The 18,047-nt window shown below is 41.6% G+C and overlaps 1 protein-coding gene across 3 annotated transcripts in view; it reads left to right on the forward strand.

Annotated features, from left to right (window-relative positions):
* swt1 (SWT1 RNA endoribonuclease homolog) overlaps nucleotides 1-18,047 on the forward strand; it is a 34,299-nt gene that overhangs the window by 5,860 nt on the left and 10,392 nt on the right. For 2 of the 3 annotated variants that reach the window (XM_064936000.1, XM_064936001.1), the window contains exons 10-14: nucleotides 3,981-4,129; nucleotides 4,354-4,514; nucleotides 4,671-4,817; nucleotides 10,075-10,141; nucleotides 10,377-10,444. In XM_064936000.1, the coding sequence (XP_064792072.1) occupies nucleotides 3,981-4,129; nucleotides 4,354-4,514; nucleotides 4,671-4,817; nucleotides 10,075-10,141; nucleotides 10,377-10,444 (592 nt within the window). The remainder of the gene's footprint in view (nucleotides 1-3,980; nucleotides 4,130-4,353; nucleotides 4,515-4,670; nucleotides 4,818-10,074; nucleotides 10,142-10,376; nucleotides 10,445-18,047) is intronic. The other variant, XR_010451501.1, reaches the window with a different exon arrangement.

Below are 18,047 nucleotides of genomic sequence, written 5' to 3' on the forward strand. Positions count from 1 at the left end.
GAGGGATGAACAGTATCTATCAAAGAATCCAGAAGTGGAAACTACTGCAGTGTGTTACTGTTTGTGTTTAGTGTTTGTGCGTGTGTGTAGGTGGATGTGCACGGAAAGGAAGTGACATAGGTATAAACAGACACACACAAACCTTTAATTCCTACAAGTCTTCCTATTCTCCATTAAATATACTGGCTCTGGTTAAATAACTACTGTACTGTCAGGACAAACTGGCTCTGGTTAAATAACTACTGTACTGTCAGGACAAACTGGCTCTGGTTAAATAACTACTGTACTGTCAGGACAAACTGGCTCTGGTTAAATAACTACTGTACTGTCAGGACAAACTGGCTCTGGTTAAATAACTACTGTACTGTCAGGACAAACTGGCTCTGGTTAAATAACTACTGTACTGTCAGGACAAACTGGCTCTGGTTAAATAACTACTGTACTGTCAGGACAAACTGGCTCTGGTTAAATAACTACTGTACTGTCAGGACAAACTGGCTCTGGTTAAATAACTACTGTACTGTCAGGACAAACTGGCTCTGGTTAAATAACTACTGTACTGTCAGGATAAACTGGCTCTGGTTAAATAACTACTGTACTGTCAGGACAAACTGGCGCTGGTTAAATAACTACTGTACTGTCAGGACAAACTGGCTCTGGTTAAATAACTACTGTACTGTCAGGACAAACTGGCTCTGGTTAAATAACTACTGTACTGTCAGGACAAACTGGCTCTGGTTAAATAACTACTGTACTGTCAGGACAAACTGGCTCTGGTTAAATAACTACTGTACTGTCAGGACAAACTGGCTCTGGTTAAATAACTACTGTACTGTCAGGACAAACTGGCTCTGGTTAAATAACTACTGTACTGTCAGGACAAACTGGCTCTGGTTAAATAACTACTGTACTGTCAGGACAAACTGGCTCTGGTTAAATAACTACTGTACTGTCAGGACAAACTGGCTCTGGTTAAATAACTACTGTACTGTCAGGACAAACTGGCTCTGGTTAAATAACTACTGTACTGTCAGGACAAACTGGCTCTGGTTAAATAACTACTGTACTGTCAGGACAAACTGGCTCTGGTTAAATAACTACTGTACTGTCAGGACAAACTGGCGCTGGTTAAATAACTACTGTACTGTCAGGACAAACTGGCGCTGGTTAAATAACTACTGTACTGTCAGGACAAACTGGCTCTGGTTAAATAACTACTGTACTGTCAGGACAAACTGGCTCTGGTTAAATAACTACTGTACTGTCAGGACAAACTGGCTCTGGTTAAATAACTACTGTACTGTCAGGACAAACTGGCTCTGGTTAAATAACTACTGTACTGTCAGGACAAACTGGCTCTGGTTAAATAACTACTGTACTGTCAGGACAAACTGGCTCTGGTTAAATAACTACTGTACTGTCAGGACAAACTGGCTCTGGTTAAATAACTACTGTACTGTCAGGACAAACTGGCTCTGGTTAAATAACTACTGTACTGTCAGGACAAACTGGCGCTGGTTAAATAACTACTGTACTGTCAGGACAAACTGGCTCTGGTTAAATAACTACTGTACTGTCAGGACAAACTGGCGCTGGTTAAATAACTACTGTACTGTCAGGACAAACTGGCTCTGGTTAAATAACTACTGTACTGTCAGGACAAACTGGCTCTGGTTAAATAACTACTGTACTGTCAGGACAAACTGGCTCTGGTTAAATAACTACTGTACTGTCAGGACAAACTGGCGCTGGTTAAATAACTACTGTACTGTCAGGACAAACTGTCTCTGGTTAAATAACTACTGTACTGTCAGGACAAACTGGCTCTGGTTAAATAACTACTGTACTGTCAGGATAAACTGGCTCTGGTTAAATAACTACTGTACTGTCAGGACAAACTGGCTCTGGTTAAATAACTACTGTACTGTCAGGATAAACTGGCTCTGGTTAAATAACTACTGTACTGTCAGGACAAACTGGCTCTGGTTAAATAACTACTGTACTGTCAGGACAAACTGGCGCTGGTTAAATAACTACTGTACTGTCAGGACAAACTGGCTCTGGTTAAATAACTACTGTACTGTCAGGACAAACTGGCTCTGGTTAAATAACTACTGTACTGTCAGGACAAACTGGCTCTGGTTAAATAACTACTGTACTGTCAGGACAAACTGGCTCTGGTTAAATAACTACTGTACTGTCAGGACAAACTGGCTCTGGTTAAATAACTACTGTACTGTCAGGACAAACTGGCTCTGGTTAAATAACTACTGTACTGTCAGGACAAACTGGCTCTGGTTAAATAACTGGTTAAATAACTACTGTACTGTCAGGACAAACTGGCTCTGGTTAAATAACTACTGTACTGTCAGGACAAACTGGCTCTGGTTAAATAACTACTGTACTGTCAGGACAAACTGGCGCTGGTTAAATAACTACTGTACTGTCAGGACAAACTGGCGCTGGTTAAATAACTACTGTACTGTCAGGATAAACTGGCTCTGGTTAAATAACTACTGTACTGTCAGGACAAACTGGCACTGGTTAAATAACTACTGTACTGTCAGGACAAACTGGCGCTGGTTAAATAACTACTGTACTGTCAGGACAAACTGGCGCTGGTTAAATAACTACTGTACTGTCAGGATAAACTGGCTCTGGTTAAATAACTACTGTACTGTCAGGACAAACTGGCTCTGGTTAAATAACTACTGTACTGTCAGGACAAACTGGCTCTGGTTAAATAACTACTGTACTGTCAGGACAAACTGGCTCTGGTTAAATAACTACTGTACTGTCAGGACAAACTGGCTCTGGTTAAATAACTACTGTACTGTCAGGACAAACTGGCTCTGGTTAAATAACTACTGTACTGTCAGGACAAACTGGCTCTGGTTAAATAACTACTGTACTGTCAGGACAAACTGGCTCTGGTTAAATAACTACTGTACTGTCAGGACAAACTGGCGCTGGTTAAATAACTACTGTACTGTCAGGACAAACTGGCTCTGGTTAAATAACTACTGTACTGTCAGGACAAACTGGCTCTGGTTAAATAACTACTGTACTGTCAGGACAAACTGGCTCTGGTTAAATAACTACTGTACTGTCAGGACAAACTGGCTCTGGTTAAATAACTACTGTACTGTCAGGACAAACTGGCTCTGGTTAAATAACTACTGTACTGTCAGGACAAACTGGCTCTGGTTAAATAACTACTGTACTGTCAGGACAAACTGGCTCTGGTTAAATAACTACTGTACTGTCAGGACAAACTGGCTCTGGTTAAATAACTACTGTACTGTCAGGACAAACTGGCTCTGGTTAAATAACTACTGTACTGTCAGGATCAACTGGCTCTGGTTAAATAACTACTGTACTGTCAGGACAAACTGGCTCTGGTTAAATAACTACTGTACTGTCAGGACAAACTGGCTCTGGTTAAATAACTACTGTACTGTCAGGACAAACTGGCGCTGGTTAAATAACTACTGTACTGTCAGGACAAACTGGCGCTGGTTAAATAACTACTGTACTGTCAGGACAAACTGGCTCTGGTTAAATAACTACTGTACTGTCAGGATCAACTGGCTCTGGTTAAATAACTACTGTACTGTCAGGACAAACTGGCTCTGGTTAAATAACTACTGTACTGTCAGGACAAACTGGCGCTGGTTAAATAACTACTGTACTGTCAGGACAAACTGGCGCTGGTTAAATAACTACTGTACTGTCAGGATCAACTGGCTCTGGTTAAATAACTACTGTACTGTCAGGACAAACTGGCGCTGGTTAAATAACTACTGTACTGTCAGGACAAACTGGCGCTGGTTAAATAACTACTGTACTGTCAGGATAAACTGTGGGGTTGCTTACAATTGGCTTCTGTGTTTCTCATTGACGTATGTGCGTGCGTGACTACATGTGATTGTGTGTGTCTGGTTATGTGTGTACAATGACGTTCTGGTCTCTCTCCTTAGGTAAATCAGTAGAGCGTAGCTCTACAGTGCTGGCTCTGTATGAGGCTAGAGAGCTGCTGCAGGCCTTCGGCTGCAGGTCAGACTACGATGGGCGTGTCCAACCGGCCCTCGCCTCCCTGAACACCCTGCTGCAGAGGATACTCCCTCAGGTACGCTGCCTGGAGCTCATTCAGGACTGCAACGTCACACGGTGGCAAATCCCTTTTATGTTTTGGACCCAAGTTGTTCAAACTTATTTGTATAGTATTCTTGTGTGTTTCTTAAAATCCTTTACAATTTTACCGTTGAGCTCTCGTCTAAAGAGACATTCCAATGTTTGTGCTTGTTTACAAATGGCAAATAAATGTAACTTAAAGTTGATCTTGGTATGTAGCCAGAGAAAGTCTCAGAGGAGACCCACACCAGTGACGGTGACACCCTCATGGCGGAGGAGGAGGAGGAGGAGGAGGATAAACGGACCACGCCTGCTCGGGTGTCACACCAGGAAGTGTGGGTGATGTTTGAGAACATCTGGAACAATGTGTGTGGGATCAGGTGAGCAGATGATACGGAGTTCATGTTTAGGACCTGTGGAGATGAGCCCATAGTTGGGAAGGCAGGGTCCTAAATACTAGTATTTCTAACATGCATTCTAAAGACTGTGCCTGTTAAAGGGTATGTTAGTATAAGAGGTCATTGTGCTTTGTTCAGCTCTGCTGTTTTCGCCGCTCTCCGCTTTGACCCGGGCGCCATAGAAACCAACCAGCCAGTAGAGGGTCCTCCCCTTCCCCAGGACGCCATCTCCTGTCTGCACAGACTATCTACTGCTGTCAGACAACTGCTACAGGCCTTTACCAGGTCAGTTATACCATACTGTACTCCCTCCATTCTGACAGTACAGTAGTTCTCTCCTGTCTGTCTGCACAAACTATCCACTGCTGTCAGACAACTGCTACATGGCTTTACCAGGTGAGATACCTGACATATCTCTCACCTTAAACACCTGCAAACCTTGTAACTCTTAGGACCAGGACTGGTGACCACTACCACCCCAAACTTAGCCTTACCATATTCAATGATGCTGAATCACCCACCTGTTCCAGACTAAGGATGTGCTTGAAGGAGCGATTGCATATTGCCCAGAAATGGGACAAGCGTGATGTCGTCACAGTAGAGCTCCTGTCTTGACTTGTCCGTCTGGTGTCACACTCTCCTCTCTGCTAGACTCACTGCCATTCTGGCCAGGGGAAGATAATAGCGAGGCTGCAGACAATCGGCAATCAGTAACACTTTCACATTACGTCAATGACGGTTGCTATGGTGATGCCGTTATTAAAAAAGCAGCGGTCACATCCCAGCAGTCACGGGGTCACTGAAATCCTTCATGTTATGGTTGATGGCTCATTGTGATGTTTCTATTCGTTCTAAAGAGTGGCTTTCTCCTGGACAGCTAAATGTCCTCGCCTTGTTTTCCACTACATTGGCTAGCTTCTCCTAGCTTCTCCTTCATCAAGAATTGGGGAATAGGATTGAAAGGAAGGCATGCTGCTGTGCACACACAGCCTTTAACGGGGGTCCGGTTTGGTTGGTGTATGGTGTCCCCTCAGTCAGGAACGCTGTGACATTTGTCTCTTTCAACAGTAACTATGAACATTCTGCCTCATTTTAGTTTCAGTTTGAACCCAACCAGTGGTGTGTTCATTTATTTAACCTTTATTTAACTCGGGTCAGCTTTCTCCATTTTAAATCTTTCCTTAACGTTAAAATTATTTCACAATACTGATGACGGATCAGCTCCTAGAGCGATATTGTCACCCACCCATGGCTGCAAATATTGATGTGGCTTATTGTAATTCTTACCCTATAATAATGCACTGAATCAAGATTTGGAACATCATTACACACGTTAGGCTACACATCAACAAATATATTGAGGCAACAATCACAAATAGCATTATTATATATCTTTTTTTTAAACTAAATTCAATGAACATAACATTTATTTCAATATCATTGAAATAATATAGGCCTATGTAGTCTATACTCTCGGTAGGCTGTTTTATCTTCCAATGCAGTCATCTTTTAATTTGAAGCATCTGTTTATCCTTCGCTTGTTTGTAACGATTGCAAAGACATTGGCAACTTTGTATTTGTAATCAACTTCGTTGTCGGTGGTCAAAAATTGGTCTCTTGCTGTGACTGTATTACCAGTGGTCATGAAGGCAGTCAAATTCCATATGATTGTTTAGCCACGGTAATTAGGCTTCTCCAAGCTCTGATGCAGGTTGCTGGTCATTAGTTTGCTAACTGCCTGGTACTCGGCACTCTATTGTCCCTCTAATCACTCTGACATCATTGCAAATGTAATTGAAATTCTAATCAAACACTTCATGAGTGCCCATGAGCTCATGTTGCGCAACATTTCTATAGGCTATGCAATTGCGTGAGAAAAGAGTGATGGCCTCTAATAAAAATAGGAGGCCCCATAGGCTTTCTATAGGCCTACTATATTTAATTCTGAACTTTCCTAATATTAAGCACATTGCTTATATTTATAACAGGAGTGTAGCCTACCTGGCTGGCATGAAAATGAACCATGGGAAAAGCGTCCTCCATTCGTTATTTAAGTGTATAGATGACATGTGTTTTTTCCACTGTCCCTGTTTCGAGACAGGTGCATGATAATGGTTCATTCTAAATATAAAAAAAATGACACATATATTATTTATTATATGTAAAGACAAGATTAATTCAAGAATAGTCTGATTGGTGTCAATATTATCCTATCGCTTTGAATGATATATTATCAATTGTGAATGATGCCCAGCTTGAAGGCAAGAAACAATGACACTTTTTTGCGACATTTTTTAATCATAGTCGCACACCTCATGTAGCCTTGCCCATGGGCCTATATGTTTTGATAAGGTTTGTCACAATTTGTGGCCAAATAACATCTTAAAATAAAGGGCATTAATCCGCTTTACAAGAGGTGCAGAGCCTAACTGGCATATAGAAGCAGCGCGTTTCATTTTTGGGGAAGATCCATCTTCACCATTATAATGCACCTTTTTATAATAAAAACATTACATACATAATCGCATTTGTGGTCACTTTTGATAATGGTGTTTTCCCGCTAATGGAACATTTGCACTTATAGCTTACTGCCATGTGCTCTTATAATGTGAAGAAATAGCCTAATAGTTTATCACATTTTAAGCTAAACGTTCTGAACAATTATGTAAAATAGTTTGTTTGTGCTAGTGGTTGTATTAGTTTGGGATCTATCGCATCCCACAACTGTCCCAGACCATGTTTGGAATATTTATTTCTCACACAGAATAGATTAGGTAAACTTTTGTACTATGGGGATAGTAGATTGACAGGCTAGTGCTTTTGCTGTTTGTTAGGCCTAATCTTGTTGGCTGACAAAGTAAATGTGGATAGTTTCTTCAATATGCATGCAGTTGCATCCTCAAAATGTCTGTCTTCACTTGTAGCCTGTGAGAAATACCCGATCACGTGATGGAGAGCCATGTGAGTGAGAGGTGCTTCGGAGTACGCTGCACTCTGGGAGAAGGGAACAACAGCCACTGGCTGCAAAAGGCATGGATGTCTTCAGGGTGCATTATGGCCGCACAAAGGAGATGCCACCATTAAATTTGAATTGTCAAATTGTGAATGAGAGACAGGAAGTGTATACAGCCTGCGCAAAAAAAACTAAGCAGAGCTCCTGACTTTCAAGCTATTTTTATTTTTTAAACATCATTAGTTGCTTCTTGCAGCCTTACAATGTATTAAAAATCAAAACATATATATATATAGCCCAACATTTGTATAACAACGAAAGTTACATTAACTCTAAATTAAGCATATAGTAGTACCTATTTCTTTGTTAACCGCTCAACACAGAATAGCCGTATGTGCGCACTTCCTCAAATCGTTTGGAGAAAATATCCTTTGCCTTTCATTCAGTTATGTTCAATTCTATTATTCATACTATAAAATAATATAAAGTATTTGCTTCGAATTCCATGGCGTTCTTGTCTGCTAAATTAACTAGTGTAGCCCACAGTAATATGGCATAGCCAGATCAGGGCCTAACATAAGGACAACTCAGAGTATGCTGTTCTGTTCTTCTGAAATAAAACTAGCTTTTCTTCATATCATGCTTCTGTAGACCTGTCTAAAATAAATAAGCACTCAAGACCTCAGACTGGGATGACGGTTCAACTTCCAACCCTAAGCTCACAGTCAAAACGATGCAGGAGTGGCTTCTCTGAATGTCCTTGAGTGGCCCAGCCAGAGCCCGGACTTGAACCCGATCGAACATGTCTGGAGAGACCTGAAAACAGCTGTGCAACTATGCTCCCCATCCAACCTGACAGAGCTTGAGAGGATCTGCAAAGAAAAATGGGAGAAACTCCCTGGATGCAGGTGTGCCAAGCTTGTAGAGTCATACCCAAGAAGGCTCGATGCTGCAATCGCTGCCAAAGGTGCTTCAATAAAGTACTGCGTGTAACAAAATGTGGAAAAAGTCCAGGTGTCTGAATACTTTCCGAATGCACCGTACGTGCAAATCGGTGTGTTCAGGGGCTCTTTTAAGATGCTTTTGGGAAACAAGGCCCAGATTGGTGTTTTAGAGCTCATTAATTATTACATTTGTCTAACACCTCACTCAAACTCTCATAAAGCACACACAGCCTATTGTATATTACAGTTGTAATATCCGAATATTATAAGTTATTCACATTATGTTCTAATAATACAGTGTATTTTATTACTATAGTTTTTGTATAACTTCTCACACAATGAGGCATCTATCACGTCTTCCAGGATGCCTCTTCACTACCTACCTAAACACCTCTTCACCACCTACCCAAACACTTCTTCACCACCTACCCAAACACCTCTTCACCACCTACCCAAACACCTCTTCACCACCTACCCAAACACCTCTTCACCACCTACCCAAACACCTCTTCACCACCTACCCAAACACCTCTTCACCACCTACCCAAACACCTCTTCACCACCTACCCAAACACCTCTTCACCACCAACCCAAACACCTCTTCACCACCTACCCAAACACCTCTTCACCACCTACCCAAACACCTCTTCACCACCTACCCAAACACCTCTTCACCACCTACCTGATTTCTGAATATAGACCAGGGCCCAATTTCCCAAAAGCATGTTAAGGCTTAGTTCATTGTTAGAACCGTGTGTTTGTGATGTAGTTCCAGTTTGTTCAGGGCCCTCTGAGTCCCCGAAAGTTTGTTTCTTTCCTGCTGCACATGATGTTGATTTGAATAAAGCCCATGGTATTTCTGTACTGTACACATTAGGCAGAGCAGGTGGTTGGTTAGAAATGGAACAGACAAGCCCAAAAACGAAGATGACTTTCATGTATGCCCATCTGTAGGAAGTTTGGATGAGGTGTGTGTGTTGAAGCTGCTCCTTTGTGGTTACCTAGGAGACAGACAGACAGTAGCTCTTACAGTAGCTAGCAGTGACGCATCATCACAGCCCATAACCCCCCCCCCCCCAAAGTCCCTGCCGGGAGAAAATATGTATAATGCAGACAGATTTAGCCTGCTGAAATGACTTTCCTTCCTCTCCCTCCACCATCTCTCTCTCTCTCGAAAGGTGCTATATTGGCATATGGGAAACATGTTTACGTTTCCAAAGCAAGTGAAATAGACAGAGAAAAGGGAAATAAAGAGTAAAACATATACAGTAAACATTACAACAGTTTTAAAAGAATATAGACATTTCAAATGTTATATTATTGTTAATGTCGTGACAATGTGCAAGTAGTTGAAGTTCAAAAGGGAAAATAAATGAAGAGAAAGATATAGGTTGTATTTAGACTGGTGTTTGTGCTCCACTGGTTACCATTTTCTCATGGCAACCTTTCTCTCTCCATCTCTCTTTCGCTCCATCTCTCTTTCTGTCTTTCTCTTTCTCTCTCTCCATATTTACACTATACAGTCTAGAAGTATTTGAATTACCCCTTCTATCACTTAATTTTCCCTAGTTTATGTCCTCTGTTTCTTACTTAATGACAGTGTGTGGTGTGTCCCTCCCCTAATCAGACCCTGGCTGTTTTGTAGGGTTCTGTCAACAGACAGCTGTCTAGAAGATGCCCAGGCTCTCCTCTCCTTCATCCACTCCAGTGAGGTTAGTATTTCTAACTCCTAGTAACCTCATCCGGTGGTCACACCTCATCTGAGATCATTCATGTTTCATCTTTCCAGCTCCCAGTTTTTTTGGTAGGGTGAATGAAGGTTTGTCATCCACATGGACATTGTATGATTAATTAATTCTAAATGTTAATAGGATTGCAATGTTACATCACATGTATTGCCCAGCTGATTGGGCTGAATCTTAATACTGTAGGTGACTTGTGCTTTAGATTGCTGCCATGGAGCCCAGGTTCACTGCCAAAGACCTGTTGGACTGTCTCTCACAGCACGAGTACAGGTGGGTGGAGACAAACATACTCACATACGCACAATTGGCTTTGTCACACCAATTCACCTGGGAGAGTGGAGAATGACCTCCCACAATAACACCAATACACCTGGGAGAGTGGAGAATGACCTCCCACAATAACACCAATACACCTGGGAGAGTGGAGAATGACCTCCCACAATAACACCAATACACCTGGGAGAGTGGAGAATGACCTCCCACAATAACACCAATACACCTGGGAGAGTGGAGAATGACCTCCCACAATAACACCAATACACCTGGGAGAGTGGAGAATGACCTCCCACAATAACACCAATACACCTGGGAGAGTGGAGAATGACCTCCCACAATAACACCAATACACCTGGGAGAGTGGAGAATGACCTCCCACAATAACACCAATACACCTGGGAGAGTGGAGAATGACCTCCCACAATAACACCAATACACCTGGGAGAGTGGAGAATGACCTCCCACAATAACACCAATACACCTGGGAGAGTGGAGAATGACCTCCCAGTGAGGATAAATGTTCTAGTTAACAGGATATCCAGCGAGTAACCAGGGTGGTTACACAACCCAACTGATTGGCTCAAATGCATTAAGAAGGAAAGACATTCAACAAATTAACTTTTAACAAGGCACACCTTCAAATCAAATTGTATTTGTCACACACACGTGTTTATCAGATGTTATTGTGGGTGTAGCAAAATGCTTGTGCTTCTAGTTCTGACAGTGCAGCAATATCTAACAAGTGACATTTTTAGATATTACTACAACATACCTAATACACACTAAAGGATTGGAATTAAGAATATATTTTAAAAAATGTACGGGCAATGTCCGAGCAGCATAGACTGAGCTACAGTAGATAGTATAGGACAAAGCATATAGAGATGAGTAATGCAAGATAAGTAAACATTATTAAAGTGACTAGTGTTCCTTTTATGAAAGTGGCCAATGATTTAAAGTCTGTGTATGTAGGCTGCAGACACTCTGTGCTAGTGATGGCTGTTTAACAGTCTGATGGCCTTGAGATAGAAGCTGTTTTTCAGTCTCTCGGTCCCAGCTTGTACTGACCTCGCCTTCTGGACGATAGCGGGGTGACAGGCAGTGGCTTGGGTGGTTGTTGTCCGTGATGATCTTTTTGGCCTTCCTGTGACATTGGGTGCTGTAGGAGGGCAGGCAGTTTGCCCCTGGTGATGCTTTGTGCAGACAGCACCACCCTCTACAGAGCCCTGAAATGCATTCCAGGTGACTACCTCATGAAGCTGGTTGAGAGAATGCCAATAGTGTGCAAAGCTGTCATCGAGGCAAATCGTGGTTACTTTGAAGAAAGTGAAATATGAAACATTTTGATTTGTTTAACACTTGTTTGGTTACCACATGAATCCATGTGTTATTTTCGTAGTTTTGATGTCTTCACTATTATTCTACAATGTAGAAAATATTAAAAATAAAGAAACCCTTGAATGAGTACTTGTTCAAGCTTTTGACTGGTAATGTATATTTATATATATTTATTGTGCAATTTATATAGGCTACAATGAGGTTTTTCTTTCATTATTTTAGGCTATCTGGTATTCGTGCATAAGCTTAAATTTTAGGGCTTAACTGTAAGGCCCTAAATAGCCTACACAGCCAATTGCCAAATAATGCTTTTGGGAACTGGCAGAAAAAGTTAACGTCAATCCACGGAGGCAAAAAGACATTGCCGAAGTTTAACTCAAGACAAATCAATTTGTATTTGTCACATGTGCCAAATAGACCTTACAGTGAAATGCTTACTTACAATCCCTTACTCAACAATGCTTTAAGAAGTTAAGTAAAAAATAGAAAATAGGGGCCTACCGGGTGGCGCAGTGCTCTAGGGCACTGCATTTCAGTGCTAGCTGTACCACCAGAGACTCTGGGTTCACTCCCAGGCTCTGTCACAGCCGGCCGTGACCAGGAGGTCCGTGGGGTGACGCACAATTGGCCTAGCGTCGTCCGGGTTAGGGAGGGTTTGGCCTCAGTGACTCCTGTGGCGGGCCGGGCGCAGTGCGTGCTAACCAAGGTAGCCAGGTACACGGTGTTTCCTCCGACACATTGGTGCGGCTGGCTTCCGGGTTAGAGGTGCGCTGTGTTAAGAAGCAGTGTGGCTTGGTTGGGTTGTGTTTCAGAGGACGCATACCTTTCGACCTTCGTCTCTCGTATGGGAGTTGTAGCGATGAGACAAGATAGTAATTACTAACAATTGGATACCACGAAATTGGGGAGAAAAGAGGGTAAAAGTAACAGATAATCAAAGAGATAATTAAACAGCTGCAATCAAATAACAAGCGAGGCTATATACAAGGGTTACCGGTACAGAGTCAAGGTTAGTCGAGGTAATTGAGCTAATACAGTTGAAGTCAGAAGCTTACATACAACTTAGCCAAATACATTTAAACTCAGTTTTTCCACAATTCCTGACATGTGTTCTTAGTAGAAATTCCCTGTCTTAGGTCAGTTAGGATCACCACTTTATTTTAATAATGTGAAATGTCAGAGTAATAGTAGAGTGATTTATTTCAGCTTTTATTTCTTTCATCACATTCCCAGTGGGTCAGAAGTTTACATACACTCAATTAGTATTTGGTAGCATTGCCTTTAAATTGTTTAACTTGGGTCAAACGTTTCGCGTAGCCTTCTACAAGCTTCCCACAATAAGTTGGGTGAATTTTGGCCCATTCCCCCTGACAGAGCTGGTGTAACTGAGTCAGGTTTGTAGGCCTCTTTGTTCGCTCATGCTTTTTCAGTTCTGCCCACACAGTTTCTATAGGATTGAGGTCAGGGCTTTGTGATGGCCACTCCAATACCTTGACTTTGTTGTCCTTAAGCCATTTTGCCACAACTTTGGAAGTATACTTGGGGTCATTGTCCATTTGGAAGACCCATTTGCGATCAAGCTTTATCTTCCTGACTGATGTCTTGAGATGTTGCTTCAATAAATCCACATAATTTTCCATCCTCATGATGCCATCTATTTTGTGAAGTGCACCAGTCCCTCCTGCAGTGAAGCACCCACACAACATGATGCTGCCTCCCCCGTGCTTAACAGTTCGGATGGTGTTCTTCGGCTTGCAAGCCTCCCCCTTTTTCCTCCATACATAATGATGGTTATTATGGCCAAACGGTTCTATTTTTGTTTCATCAGACCAGAGGACATTTCTCCAAAAAGTATGTACTTCCTCATGTGCAGTTGCAAACCGTAGTCTGGATTTTTTTATGGTGGTTTTGGAGAAGTGGCTTCTTCCTTGCTGAGCGGCCTTTCAGGTTATGTCAATATAGGACTCGTTTTACTGTGGATATAGATACTTTTCTACCCGTTTCCTCCAGAATCTTCACACGGCCCTTGCTGTTGTTCTGGGACTGATTTGCACTTTTTGCACCAAAGTACGTTCATCTCTAGGAGACGGAACGTGTCTCCTTCCTGAGCGGTATGACAGCTGTGTGGTCCCATTGCATACTATTGTTTGTACAGATGAACGTGGTACCTTCAGGCATTTGGAAATTGCTCCCAAGGATGAACCAGACTTGTGGAGGTCTACAATGTTTTTTTTCTGAGGTCTTGGCTGATTTCTTTTGATTTTGTTATGATGTCAAGCAAAGAGGCACTGAGTTTGAAGGTAGGCCTTGAAATACATCCACAGGTACACCTCCAATTGACTCAAATTGTGTCAATTAGCCTATCAGAAGCTTCTAAAGCCATGACATCATTTTCTGGAATTTTCCAAGCTGTTTAAAGCACATGTGTATGTCTGTAAACAATTTTTGGCAAAATTACTTGTCATGCACACAATAATGTCCTAACCGACTTGCCAAAACATTTTTTAACATTTTTTTTATTTATCTCTTATTTTACCAGGTAAGTTCTCATTTACAGCAACGACCTGGGGAATAGTTACAGGGGAGAGGAGGGTGATGAATGAGCCAATTGTAAACTGGGGACTATTAGATGGCCGTGATGGTTTGAGGGCCAGATTAGGAATTTAGCCAGGACACCAGGGTTATCACCCCTACTCTTACGATAAGTGCCATGGGATCTTTAATGACCTCAGAGAGTCAGGGCACCCGTTTAACGTCCCATCCGAAAGACAGCACCCTACACAGGGCAGTGTCCCCAATCTCTGCCCTGGGGCATTGGGATATTTTTTTAGACCAGAGGAAAGAGTGCCTCCTCCTGGCCCTCCAACACCACTTCCAGCAGGATCTATTCTCCCATCCAGGGACTGACCAGGACCAACCCTGCTTAGCTTCAGAAGCAAGCCAGCAGTGGTATGCAGGGTGGTATAGTTTGTTAACAAGAAATTTGTGGAGTGGTTGAAAAATTAGTTTTAATGACTCCAACCTAAGTGTATGTTAACTTCTGACTTCAACTCTATGTACATGTAGGTAGAGTTAAAGTGACTAATGACTATGCATAGATTATAAACAGTGAGTAGCAGCAGCGTACAAGAGGTCTGGGTAGCCCTTTCGATTAGCTGTTCAGGAGTCCAAAAAAATCACTCTTTATTTTAAAAGCTGCAAAGGGAGGATTGAAAATAAAGAGAAGGGCCAGAAAAGTAATGATTGGAAAGATCTGTTGAAGTGGTAAAATAGGATGATAGCGGTGTTATGTGTGATGATTGTGAGGAGCTATACAATTTCGACAGTCACAAGACGGGACTTCGAATAGGCCTATGGCATGTCAAGGGAACTGTAGCCTACTGTTTAGAAGGGTTAAATGGAAACTGAAATCTGGACACTGATGGCAGGCCTTAATAATAACTCCTGCAGAATTAAGAATGTCTTGCAGTAAAATGATTCACCAAATGTAGGCAACACTTGGACTTGAGAACAGGAGTGGAGAAATATGATTTATGCATTTCTGTATTTTGAGAGAATGCAATGTTCAGTTAGATACCATCTGTAGAGGTGCTGTCTTCATCATAAAAGTTGATAGTATTTCAACCACATAAAATATGCATTGAAGCCGAACTGAAATCTTAACAAAAACATGTTGGGTCATTTTCACAGTTTTCTTTTTCCTAACAACCGGTCGAACTGATGTCGTTTGGACATTTTCTTTGGTGTTGAGTTATTGTATTTTTTTCCCCAGTCCCGAAACATCTTTGCTCTGTGGAAGATGACAGAGAACTTTACTGATGTCAACTAGATTAAAGCATTCTATTACTATTCTGTCAAACAAGGGTTCATTCAATCTTCTAGGGCAGCATCTTATGACATCTAATTATAGACAAGTGGACTAAGAAATAGTCTACCAAAATGTTGGCAATTATAAGCAGAAACTTATCTAAATCAAGCAGCAACAAAAAAATATATATATTTGCTGCTTAGGGTTGAGTGCGGGCCTCAGATTCTCATTTTTATCACATATAATCATGTGGATGGGTTATTATCAATTTCAGGTGGGTGAACAAACAGCTGATCCGCGCACCACTATTACTTGAATCTAACAGCCAACCTATCAGCTTGCTGTCAGCTCTTAGAAAACGGCTGGGGAAAAAAACGTGTTTGACTAAATACAATGCTAACAACAGTCTTTCAGCATGCTTATAGAGAGATGCACTCAACATGTACTGCATTGTCATAAATGACAGATAATTGGTTGAAAGAAATGGATAACATTGTGGGAGCTGTACTGTTAGTGCAGCCTTTGATATTGTTGACCATAACCTATTGTTGAAAAAACATATGTGTTATGGTTTTTTAACCTCTGCCGTATCATGGATTCAGAGCCATCTATTCAATAGAATACAGGGTTTTCTTTTAATGGAAGCTTCTCTGTTAAACATGTAAAGTGTGGTGTACAGCAGGGCAGCTCTCTTGGTCCTCTACTCTTCTCTATTTTTTACCAATGACCTTTCCACTGGCATTAGGCAAAGCCTGTGTGTCCATGTATGCTGATGATTCAAGCCTTTACGCATCAGCAACCACAGCTAGTGAAGTCACTGCAACCCTAAACAAACAAAGAGTTGCAGTTAGTTTTAGAATGGGTGGCCAGTAATAAGCTGGTCCTAAACATTTCTAAAACTAAGAGTATTGTATTTGGTACAAATCATTCCCTAAATTCTAGACCTCAGCTGAATATGGTAATAAATAGTGTGGCTGTTGAACACGTTGATGAGACTAAGTTACTTGGTGTTACCTTAGATTGTAAACTGTCATGGTCAAAACATATAGATTCAATGGTTGTAAAGATGAGGAGAGGTCCGTCTGTGATAAAGAAATGCTCTGCTTTTTTGACACCACACTCCACTAAGCAAGTCCTACAGGCTCTAGTTTTATCTTATCTTGATTATTGTCCAGTCATATGGTCAAGTGCTGCAAAGAAGGGACTAGTTAAGCTGCAGCTGGCACCAAACAGAGCGGCACATTTTGCTCTTCATTGTAGTCAGAGAGCTAATAGCAATACTAGATTGACTAAATCCCTTTTTATTTTATTTTTATTTTTGATGTGTTGGAAACTCAATTGTTTACATAGTCAACTTACACACCGTACTGACACACACACTTACCCGTCCAGACATGCCACCAGGGGTCTTTTCACAGTAGTCCCCAGGTCCAGAACAAATTCAAGGAAATGTACAGTATTATACAGAGCCATGATTGAATGGAACTCCCTTCCATCTCATATATAGCAAGTGAAAAGCAAACCTGGTTTTAAAAACCAAAATAAAGCAACCACCTCTCCCCCATGTGACCTAATTTTGTGTGAATTCACTGATATGTAACTGATAGATACACAACACATGATGTTGTTAAATGTATTTTGTTTGTAATGTATTTTTTGTTATGTGTCAGACCCCAATAAGACTAGCTGTCGCCATTGGTGTCTGCTAATGGGGACTGTGCACTTGAACAGTCAAATACGTTACCAAACGTTTTTGTGTCATACTCGATAACTTTAAATGCATCATCCACGTGTGGTTGTATTATGTTTTTAAATGGTCAAATAAATCTATAAGGTTATTTCTTATTCAATAGGAAATATGACATTGTATTAGATTTGCAGATTCTTGGTCTTTTTTTTAGAGGCATTACCATATTGGTTAGAATAGAGAAGGGGATTTTTTTTGTAAGTGCATGCAAATCTGGTCATGCATATACACTATATATACATAAATATGTGGATTTGGCTATTTCAGCTACACCCATTGCTGACAGGTGTGTAAAATCCAGCACACAGCCATGCAATCTCCACAGACAAACATTGGCAGTGGAATGGCCTTAGTGAAGAGCTCAGTTACTTTCAACGTGGCATTGTTATAGGATTCCACCTTTCCAACAAGTCAGTTTGTCCAAATTTCTGCCCTTCTAGAGCTTCCCCGGTCAACTGTAAGTGCTGTTGTTGTGAAGTTTAAACATTTAGAAGCAACAACGGCTCAGCCGTGAAGTGGTAGACCACACAAGCTCACAGAATGTGACCGCCGATTGCTGAAGTGTGTTGCGTGTAAAAAATTGTCTCTCCTCGGTTGCAACACTCACTACCGCACACAAGCCTAAGATCACCATGTGCAATGCCAAGTGTCGGTTGGAGTGGTGTAAAGCTCACCGCCATTGGACTCTGGAGCAATCACACTTC

The sequence above is a fragment of the Oncorhynchus masou genome, chromosome 24 (genome assembly GCF_036934945.1).
Source record: "Oncorhynchus masou masou isolate Uvic2021 chromosome 24, UVic_Omas_1.1, whole genome shotgun sequence".
Taxonomy (NCBI): Eukaryota; Metazoa; Chordata; class Actinopteri; order Salmoniformes; family Salmonidae; genus Oncorhynchus; species Oncorhynchus masou.